The 11322-nt window shown below is 40.1% G+C and overlaps 1 protein-coding gene across 2 annotated transcripts; it reads right to left on the bottom strand.

Moving 5' to 3' along the window:
* Window positions 1-413: 413 nt before the first annotated feature.
* Window positions 414-4778, bottom strand: LOC109733119 (mitochondrial carrier protein CoAc2). 2 transcript variants are annotated; one of them, XM_073501280.1, is made up of 7 exons: window positions 4494-4778; window positions 2977-3062; window positions 2672-2879; window positions 2288-2420; window positions 1979-2163; window positions 1780-1902; window positions 414-976 (listed from the first exon to the last, which is right to left on the bottom strand). In XM_073501280.1, the coding sequence occupies exons 1-7, from the start codon at window positions 4620-4622 to the stop codon at window positions 833-835; spliced, it is 1008 nt and encodes a 335-aa protein (XP_073357381.1). In that variant the 5' UTR covers window positions 4623-4778; the 3' UTR covers window positions 414-832. The 2 variants fall into 2 exon arrangements, with proteins under 2 accessions (XP_073357381.1, XP_020147904.1); XM_020292315.3 differs by having other exon boundaries at window positions 2288-2414.
* Between the last annotated feature and the right edge of the window lie 6544 nt (window positions 4779-11322).

Below are 11322 nucleotides of genomic sequence, written 5' to 3'. Positions count from 1 at the left end.
CGGGCCGAGGCCCATGTACCCATTCCGCCCCCTCACTTACCCCTTCGTGGCTTAGACTATAAATAGACCTCCTCCACCTCTTTTATAGGGTTAGCAAAGTGATAGCTCATTTGTATGTGAGCTTTGCTCCTACCTACCTCTACTCTTGAGAGAGAGAGACTACCACTCCCATGGAGTTCAAGACCTCCATGTGAGCATGTGAGAAGATCCTACGATATCATGACCTTCTCATGAAGATGAACTTTACCTTGTATCTTTCCCTTTGATGTTTATGTACCTTGTGGATCTTGTGTGTTTGATTGTTCTCCGTTCTTCCCCGTGTTCATCGTGTTAGTTGAGATCCGCTCCTTTCGTGAAAGATCGGCCGTATAGGGTTCCACCCTACATCACGGTCCCATACTAAAATAGGCAGAGGCAGCAAAAGGCTCTGAATTCTGACTTCACCAAGAAGTTTACATGTTGGTAGAAACTATCCGATCATATATACAGAAACTATACAATGTGAATTTCCACAATAATCAATACTAAGATGCAAGGAATTATACTTGCTTTTTTTAAAAAGCAAGGAATTCTACCTTTCTTCGACAGGAAGGAATTCTACCTCAGTACCTCTACTTCTACTTCTCTTGATAAAAGTCGAGACCTTCTCTTTTTTGGCATCTGCAGCTGCGCTGCTTATAGGCTTATTGAAGGGTAGAGCTATTATTTTCTACTATACGAGACGAGCCTAAGAATTGCGAGGGTGCAGCTCCAAGAAAGAATACTATGCTACATGCCAATTGAATATAAGGCACTGAAGGCGTTGCGCCACCAGAAACGGTAACTAGTAGTTCTAACTGGAGTGAACAGGGGCAGCATTACTTCCGTCTTCTGACAACACAGGGACAACCACAGCTGCCTGCTCTCTAGATGGAACATTAAGCCAATCCTTCATCGAGTCATACACAGTGAACCCTATGGCTACTGATGGGACGACCTGTAAAAAAAAGGAGAAATTAAGAAAAAATATGCTTTCACCTTGAACACAAACTGTACTTCAAAGAAGACACACGTTACATATGCAATGTGCATAACTATATACATCAATAGTTGTTAAGCATGGGACTAATTGTACCTATAAAATAGACACAAGACAAAAATACACTGAATATTCCGATTTAGAACTTAAAGCATGATCACATAGAGGGAGCAACAATTGTTAATGAAATATTCCGAGCCAAGAAAATCTGAGCCTAGTGGATTAATAAATTGACATAACAGCACAAGTGCAAGATGAACAAAGGAATGTGGAGATTTGGAATGACAGTACACTCAAGAAGTTATAGGCCAGCCTTTTTAATTTTTTGATAATAAGTACAAGGCTGCCCACACTGACGACAAACGGGTACTGCTGTGTTCCAGCCGCATGTCTACATTTGTCGTCAGCAAATAGATGGGCATTTTAACGACAATTAATTATCTATATCTGAGCGTGTTGCACAAATTCAACAAATCTTAACCGTTCAACCGCGTCTATGTCTATCCAATGGTTTACGTCACTCTAGTGTTTAACATTAAACATGTTTACCGCTAGACACATTTACAGCCTCCCTTAATATCATGCCTAATATCAATGTCAGCGTTAACTGAGTAACTATATCCTATCTAATATTAACATGCAATTTACATCTTACCTAATATTAACATGCAATACAATTAAGAATCGATTAATATCTTGCCTAATATTAACGTACAATGGGCGTACACAATTACTAGTTACTAGTGTTATAAGTGTCTCACCTTCAAATAGTTGATAGATAATCCTGAAAACAGTTGCTTCCAACCTTGATGTTTCGCTATCATAACAAGGCTTCCAAATGTTCCTTTCCCCTTCACGAGGTTGGACGATGAGAACGCCTGAACCTAAAACCAATGCATCAAAATCTTCTTTAGAAAAACCAAGATGTTTAACAACCACAAACAACGAAGGTAATTATACCTGCATTTGCCGCCTAACAACATCAAGGGGATACGTTATTGTCTGTCCTAACAAACCAGCAACTGATCCACAAGCAAGTTTCGGAATAATATCTTTTCTGTGCTCTTCAGGAACATGAGTCTTCATCTTCTCATAGAAATAGAATTTAAGACCGGAATAAGGGAAGATTCCATATAATGATGGAGCTGGACAAGAAGTTAGTTAATACAGCAACATAATGAAATCTTGGCAATAACAACAAAGCCCTTTGTCCCAAGAATGAAATCTTGGCCTTGAGCAAAATTTGGAATTACAAAAAATATAGCGTACCCATGCCACGGTATAGGCCTTTCAAGCCATTTTGCCTGTATATTGTTTTTACACAATCAAGGATACCTTTATAAACCTGTTCGGAGGGCTTAGATTCTCTTAAACTGACGTTCACTGCACCTTTGACCTGCAGCTGATTATTAATCACTTAGTGCTGAGTTGAACAGTACAGTACCACAAACTGAACGAAATGAGTCTATACTCATACAAGACTAAGAGCAAACTAGTAGCTAGACAGATCCACTCAAACACAGCAACATCAGTATCACCCAAAAACGTTGCTGTTATATTATTTCATAGAACAACATCAAAAGCCAACTTATAGAACCATACTGGAGAAGTATTGCTTTCCTCTGCAGTTAAGGATACAAGAACTAATCTAACCTGATAAGCCAACTTTGTGCGAACCAGATCAAGCGGATATGTGGATACGACTGCTGTTCCTCCAGCTATTGATCCGGCCACTAGATCAAGAACAGGCCCTTGCTCAACATTAGGAAAACCAAGAATGATCCATCGGCGATACTCTTCGTATGCCATGTAATGCAAAGCTGCATAAGGAACGATCCTAGCAACGCTGGCACCATTGCCCCTTATGAAAAGCAATTCAAAAGTCAGCTTAAGTTTGCACTATACAAGTATATATTGCTAGGCCACATTTGTTACGTATATACTAAGAAGTGATAAACCTGTAAAACCCTAAGGGACCTTCTGTCTGATAGATTGTCCGAAACGATCCAACCAATCCAGACCCACGGAATTCTGCTCTTCTAGTCTGAAACCACCAACAGAAAATTTTAACCATACGAGGTTTAAACAACTACCATGCAAAGTTGCAAGGAGGTGGTTCTGTACAAGCATAAATGTCAAAGTCGTACCAACAAAGTGGTTGAAACTGATATTATAATTATTTTTGTTTACTCATTTGATCTATGACCAGTTTAAGAGTAGGATCATAAAAAACAGATAATTTATGCTGCTGTTTGAAAAACTCATAATGCAACATTCTTCAGTTGCACACCATGTGATTTGGAATTATTATGGTTTGGCCAGGAGGTAACTCAAGTTGGGACCAATTTTGCTGTGTGAAAATCCCCATGGGATTCCATTTTGCATAGAGTTAGTTAGATTATTATCTTCTTCATGACCACAACCTAATCCTCTTCATCCAAGGTTACTGCAAAAGTAGAAATATACTAGCAGTACTCCATGTTAACATCAGTTCAATCACAGATGTTTGCTAATCTAGGTCCTTTTTCCATCCAAATATATTTCTAGACCATGATTTTCTGACCAATACCCAATGAATGTTCCCCTCCCAGAAAAAAAATAGTAGCCCCAGGGACTTCTGCCTTACAAAGTTTTTCATTTCAAGAATTGATATTGCCTTATCAAATTATTATATACTCAATAATACTGTTGGAGCTAAGCATAAATAGGGTTTGCGATCAAGCAGTAGTTCAGGAAGCAAGAGTTTACTGAGGAGGATACCAACGCTTCCCAACCTAGAACCTCGGTTACAATTTAACAGTCAACAATTCTCAATTTTATTTTTTCCAAATCTGCATTTATTAGAGGTCCGAACTTAATATCCTTGAGAGCAGGAATTAACTGAGGTCACAGTTTGAATAAATCCACACCTAACTTGTAGTATGTGTCTACTCTAATACATCACATACTTGTGTCAAACACTTGAAGACATTTATCCATAAATAGTTCAATACAAATAGTTATCAGATTGCATATTTCGACAAAACAAAGTTGCAAAGAACCATGCCAAAACCTGCAAAACACCTGTACCGAATTCTGCACATGCTCTGTAACAGTATAAACCATCTAAGGATCATGTGCGAATTTTAACTCACATACCCAAGAGAGAATGCGAATGCTACCGCCTAGCTTATCACATTAGAAAGCATCTAACGATGATGACTCAAAACCCTCGCTGCATTATTCCGGGCGACAAGAACTGCATAACCTAGCAAGAAAGAAGAGCATGCGCCCTCCTCTGACAGAGAGCCGACCGTCCAAGATTCTTTGGTAACACTAACCTCACAAAATCGCATCTAAAATTGTAGCAAAATATGTCACGGGAACATTCGACGAGGATATAGAGCATATTCAGGAATCGCATTCCCCATCCTGAGAGAGCGTAATCAGGAGCCGGAATGAATTGCGATGGAGATAGAGGATCGGTCATACGTGCCTGGAGGAGGATCTTGACGCGCTCGAGCGGCGCCACGGCGGACTTGGCGACGCCACCGGCGACCCCACCGGCGATGAGCTCCCGCACGGCAAGCGGCAGTGCCCCGCCGCCTCTCTCCGCTGCCTCCATGACGCCGCCGCCGCCTGGGTCGTCCCGCCCGCCCGCCCTCACTCCTCGCTGGAGCGACGGCGGGAGAGGAGCGGAGGAAGCCCGGAGGCGCGCGCGAATTAGGTGGAAGCGGAGGAGGCGAGGAGGAAAGCCAAGGCGGAGAGAGACCGAAGGGAATTTTGTGTGCGCTCCGTGTGCAGGGGGGCCATATGTAAGCGGCTTTCGGCGACCACGTGGAAAGTGATTATGATTTTTTAGGGAGAAGTAAAGACGGAATCGTTAGTTGTTACGGAATTGATGTTCATTGTTTGATGGTGGGCGCCAAGCTGCCCATGAGCGATCGAGCGCCAGGCAATGTTTTAAGCATGCACGGGTGTGTGTACATGTGTATGCGGATTAAGAGCATGTCCAGTAGATGATGCACCAAAAGTAGTATTTTCATCATAAAAAATCTCCAACTCCAACAAATCAGTTAGAGCACTTGGTGATTAAAAAAAGCATTTGGTGATGCAAATTTTGCTACAGCCATATAGTCCCATATGGTTATAGTGGGGTGTTATCGATGTTGCATGTGTAGTTATCGATGTTTTTTTAGAGGTATGCATGTGTAGTTATCGATGTTTTTTTTCCTATATGGTTATAGTGGGGTGTTTATTTGCAATCCGGATCGCTGCCGGTACGAAAGAAAAGCGGATCTTGCGCTTTAAATTATAAGTTTGCTTTCAAAACAATATTTTAAAAATATTTAACAGGTAAAATTAACATCATATTTATATTCCGCACATTTTTCTAATAAAATTTCATATATAATATGTTAAAATCGAAGTTACGGTTTAAAAGATACGTATAATTTAGAAAATTATTTGTTTGACTTAAATATATTCTAAAATAATATTTAGAAATACTTAACATGTAAAAATAATCTCATATTCATATTATACATATTTTTCTAATCAAATTTCATATATAACATGTTCAAATCGGAGTTACGGTTTAAAAGATATGGATGATTTTAAAAATCATTTATTTGACTTAAATATGATCCACGGATGAATTATCTAAAACATCAGGAGGTTTTCGAAAAATGTAAAATAACGGTTCGGGTGTGACTTAAATCCGAATTGTGGGTTGATTTCAAGAAGACACAGGGACTTTTGTGTAAAATACGAAAAAACGATTCGTTCTTACTTAAAACAGGACTGCGGGTTGAATTCTCTGAAATAGAGGGACTTTTCTAAAAAAATCCATGATGGACGACCAGAAACCCAATTTACTATATTATTAGGTAAAGATAGGAAACGGGCTTTTGGAGGATTTTTAGCAAAATCATTTTTTGCTAAAGAAAAATCTGTTACGACGGGTTTATATAATTCCTTGTTTGGATGTAAAAATTAGGAACACCAGATTTACCAATTCTTTGATTGGGTCGGCACTTATGCAGTTGCCTTCGTAGATTGCTTACTCCTCCCGTCCCGCTCCGAGCAGGATGGCGGTGAGGACGCTGGTCACGAGACCAAGCACAAGAGCACATGAGATAATGTTGCTTGTGAAGAAAATATGCCCTAGAGGCAATAATAAAGTTGTTATTCATATTTCCTTATATCATGATAAATGTTTATTATTCATGCTCTAATAATGATGATCATCACACTTTTATTTACTTACAACTCAAGAATTACAACTCGATACTTAGAACAAATATGACTCTATGTGAATGCCTCCGGCGGTGTACCGGGATGTGCAATGAATCAAGAGTGACATGTATGAAAGAATTATGAACGGTGGTTTTGCCACAAATACGATGTCAACTACATGATCATGCAAAGCAATATGACAATGATGAAGCGTGTCATAATAAATGGAACGGTGGAAAGTTGCATGACAATATATCTCGGAATGGCTATGGAAATGCCATAATAGGTAGGTATGGTGGCTGTTTTGAGGAATGTATATGATGGGTGTATGATACCGGCGAAAGGTGCGCGGTATTAGAGAGGCTAGCAATGGTGGAAGGATGAGAGTGCGTATAATCCATGGACTCAACATTAGTCATAAAGAACTCACATACTTATTGCAAAAATCTATTAGTTATCGAAACGAAGTACTACGCGCATGCTCCTAGGGGGGTAGATTGGTAGGAAAAGACCATCGCTCGTCCCCGACCGCCACTCATAAGGAAGACAATCAATAAATAAATCATGCTCCGACTTCATCACATAACGGTTCACCATACGTGCATGCTACGGGAATCACAAACTTTAGAACAAGTATTTCTCAAATTCATAACTACTCAACTAGCATGACTCTAATATCACCATCTTCATATCTCAAAACAATAATAAGGAATCAAACTTCTCATAGTATTCAATGCGCTTTATATGATAGTTTTTATTATATCCCTCTTGGATGCCCATCATATTAGGACTAAATTCATAAACAAAGCAAATTACCATGTTGTTCTAAAGACTCTCAAAATAATATAAGTGAAGCATGAAAGTTCATATATTTCTTCAAAATAAATCCACCGCCGTGCTCTAAAAGATATAAGTGAAGCACTAGAGCAAACAACAAAGTACCCCGAAAGATATAAGTGAAGAGCAATGAGTAGTCGAATAATTATGCAACTATGTGAAGACTCTCCCATTTAATAATTTCAGATCTTGATACTTTATTCAAACAGCAAGCAAAACAAAATAAAATAAAATGACGCTCCAAGCAAAACACATATCATGTGGTGAATAAAAATATAGCTCCAAGTAAATTTACCGATGAACGAAGACGAAAGAGGGGATGCCTTCCGCGGCATCCCCAAGCTTTGGCTCTTGGTTATCCTTGAATATTACCTTGGGGTGCCTTGGGCATCCCCAATCTTAGGCTCTTACCACTCCTTATTTCATAGTCCATCGAATCTTTACCCAAAACTTGAAAACTTCACAACACAAAACTTAACAGAAAATTCGTAAGCTCCGTTAGCGAAAGAAAACAAAACACCACTTCAAGGTACTGTAATGAACTCATTATTTATTTATATTGGTGTTAAACCTACTGTATTCCAACTTCTCTATGGTTTATAAACTCCGATACTACTCATAAATTCATCAAAATAAGCAAGCAACACAATGAAAACAGGATCTGTCAAAAACAGAATAGTCTGTAGTAATCTGTATCAAACGTATACTTCTGAAACTCCAAAAAGTCTAAAATAAATTGGTGGACCTGATGGATTTGTCTAGTAATCATCTGCAAAAAGAATCAACTAAATATCACTCTCCAGTAAAAAGTTGAAGCTAATCTCGTGAGCGCTAAAGTTTCTGTTTTTTACAGCATGATCATAAAGACTTCACCCAAGTCTTCCCAAAGGATCTACTTGGCACAGACACTAATTAAAACATAAAACCACATCTAAACAGAAGCTAGATGGATTATTTATTCCTAAACAGAACCAAAAATCAAGAAACTAAAATAAAATTGGGTTGCCTCCCAACAAGCGCTATCGTTTAACGCCCCTAGTTAGGCATGATGATTTCAATGATGCTCACATAAAGGATAAGAATTGAAACATAAAGAGAGCATCATGAAGAATATGCCTAGCACATTTAAGTCTAACCCACTTCCTATTCATAGGGATTTTGTGAGCAAACAACTTATGGGAACAATAATCAACTAGCATAGGAAGGCAAAACAAGCATAACTTCAAAAATTTAAGCACATAGAGAGGAAACTTGATATTATTGCAATTCCTACAAGCATATATTCCTCCCTCATAATATTTTTCAGTAGAATCATGAATGAATTCAACAATATAACCAGCACCTAAAGCATTCTTTTCATGATCTACAAGTATAGAATTTTTACTACTCTCCACATAAGCAAAATTTTTCTCATCAACAATAGTGGGAGCGAACTCAACAAAATAACTATCATCTGATTGAAAATTAAGATCAAGATGACAAGTTTCATGGTTATCATTATTCTTTCAAGCATACGTGTCATCACAATAATGATCATAGATAGGAGGTATGCTTTCATCATAGTAAATTTGCTCATCAAAGCTTGGGGGACAAAAAATATCATCTTCATCAAACATAGCTTCCCCAAGCTTGTAGCTTTGCATATCATTAGCATCATGGGTATTCAAAGAATTCATACGAACAACATTGCAATCATGCTCATCATTCACATATTTTATGCCAAGCATTCTATGTAATTCTTCTTCTAGTACTTGAGCACAATTTTTCTTTCCATCATTTTCACGAAAGACATTAAAAAGATGAAGCATATGAGGTACCATCAATTCCATTTTTTTGTAGTTTTCTTTTATAAACTAAACTAGTGATAAAATAAGAAACTAAAAGATTCAATTGCAAGATCTAAAGATATACCTTCAAGCACTCACCTCCCCGGCAACGGCGCCAGAAAAGAGCTTGATGTCTACTACACAACCTTCTTCTTGTAGACGTTGTTGGGCCTCAAGGGCAGAGGTTTGTAGGACAGTAGCAAATTTCCCTCAAGTGGATGACCTAAGGTTTATCAATCCATGGGAGGCGTAGGATGAAGATGGTCTCTCTCAAGCAACCCTGCAACCAAATAACAAAGAGTCTCTTGTGTCCCCAACACACCCAATACAATGGTAAATTGTATAGGTGCACTAGTTCGGCGAAGAGATGGTGATACAAGTGCAATATGGATGGTAGATATAGGTATTTGTAATCTGAAAATATAAAAACAGCAAGGAAGCAAGCGATAAAAGTGAGCAAAAACGGTATTGCAATGCGTTGAAACAAGGCCTAGGGTTCATAATTTCACTAGTGCAAGTTCTCTCAACAATAATAACATAATTGGATCATATAACTATCCCTCAACATGCAACAAAGAGTCACTCCAAAGTCACTAATAGCGGAGAACAAACGAAGAGATTATGGTAGGGTACGAAACCACCTCAAAGTTATCCTTTCTGATCGATCTATTCAAGAGTCCGTAGTAAAATAACATGAAGCTATTCTTTCCGTTCGATCTATCATAGAGTTCGTACTAGAATAACACCTTAAGACACAAATCAACCAAAACCCTAATGTCACCTAGATACTCCAATGTCACCTCAAGTATCCGTGGGTATGATTATACGATATGCATCACACAATCTCAGATTCATCTATTCAACGAACACAAAGAACTTGAAAGAGTGCCCCAAAGTTTCTACCGGAGAGTCAAGACGAAAACGTGTGCCAACCCCTATGCATAGGTTCATGGGCGGAACCCGCAAGTTGATCACCAAAACATACATCAAGTGGATCACGTGATATCCCATTGTCACCACAGATAAGCACGGCAAGACATACATCAAGTGTTCTCGAATCCTTAAAGACTCAATCCGATAAGATTACTTCAAAGGGAAAACTCAATCCATTACAAGAGAGTGGAGGGGGAGAAACATCATAAGATCCAACTATAATAGCAAAGCTCGCGATACATCAAGATCCTATCACCTCAAGAACATGAGAGAGAGAGAGATCAAACACATAGCTACTGGTACATACCCTCAGCCCCGAGGAACTACTCCCTCCTCGTCATGGAGAGCGTCGGGATGATGAAGATGGCCACCGTGAGGGATCCCCCCTCCGGCAGGATGCCGGAACAGGGTCCCGATTGGTTTTTGGTGGCTACAGAGGCTTGCGGCGGCGGAACTCCCGATCTCTTCTGTTCCCCGATGGTTTTAGGGTATATGGATATATATATATATATATATATATATATATATATATATATATATAGGCGAAAGAAGTCGGTCAGGGGAGCCACGAGGGGCCCACGAGGGTGGAGGGCGCACCCAGGGGGTGGGCGTGCCCCCCTGCCTCGTGCCTTCCTCGTTGCTTCCCTTACGTACACTCCAAGTCTTCTGGATTGCTTTCGTTCCAAAAATAACTCTCCCAAAAGTTTCATTACGTTTGGACTCCGTTTGATATTCCTTTTCTTCGGAACACTGAAACAAGGGAAAAAAACAGGAACTTGCACTGGGCTCTGGTTTAATAGGTTAGTCCCAAAAATAATATATAAGTGTTTAATAAAACCCATAAACATCCAAAACAGATAATATAATAGCATGGAACAATCAAAAATTATAGATACGTTGGAGACGTATCAGTAGCGCGCCCCCCCAAGCCCAAACCGAATTGGACTAGGGTTGGGGGGTGGCCCCCCTTTCCTTCTCTTCCCCTCCTCCTTCCCTCCTTCTCCTAGTGGGAATAGGAAAGGGGGGGGCGAATCCTACTTGGACCGGGAGTCCAAGTAGGACTCCCCCCCATGGCGCCCCCCCTTGGGCCGGCCACCTCTCCTCCCCCTTTATATACGTGGGAGGGGGCACCCCAAAGACACACCAAGCCTTCTCTTAGGCGTGTGCGGTGCCCCCCATCCACAGTTACACACCTCGGTCATATCGTCGTAGTGCTTAGGCAAAGCCCTGCGCCGGTAACTTCATCATCACCGTCGCCACGCTGTCGTGCTGACGGAACTCTCCCTCGGCCTCAACTAGATCAAGAGTTCGAGGGACGTCATCGAGCTGAACGTGTGCTGAATGTGGAGGTGCCATACGTTCGGTGCTTGGATCGTGAAGACGTTCGACTACATCAACCGCGTTACTAAACGCTTCTGCTTTTGGTCTACGAGGGAGAGTTCCGTCACCCTCAACTTATCTCTCTCTATGGCCTTCAAAGCAGCCAAATGT

Source organism: Aegilops tauschii, chromosome 6, assembly GCF_002575655.3.
Source record: "Aegilops tauschii subsp. strangulata cultivar AL8/78 chromosome 6, Aet v6.0, whole genome shotgun sequence".
Classification (NCBI taxonomy): domain Eukaryota; kingdom Viridiplantae; phylum Streptophyta; class Magnoliopsida; order Poales; family Poaceae; genus Aegilops; species Aegilops tauschii.
The sequence above is the reverse complement of the archived record's forward strand: the minus strand, read 5'-3'. Positions and strand labels throughout refer to the sequence as shown.

Bases quoted from the DNA above. Each gene is read 5' to 3' on its own strand.
- LOC109733119 (XM_073501280.1), bottom strand. From the start codon at position 4,622: ATGGAGGCAGCGGAGAGAGGCGGCGGGGCACTGCCGCTTGCCGTGCGG. The intron at 3,063-4,493 runs GCACGTATGACC...TGGTGGTTTCAG, and splicing joins GCGTCAAGATCCTCCTCCAG to ACTAGAAGAGCAGAATTCCG. The intron at 2,164-2,287 runs GTACGCTATATT...CTTCTTGTCCAG, and splicing joins AGGCCTATACCGTGGCATGG to CTCCATCATTATATGGAATC.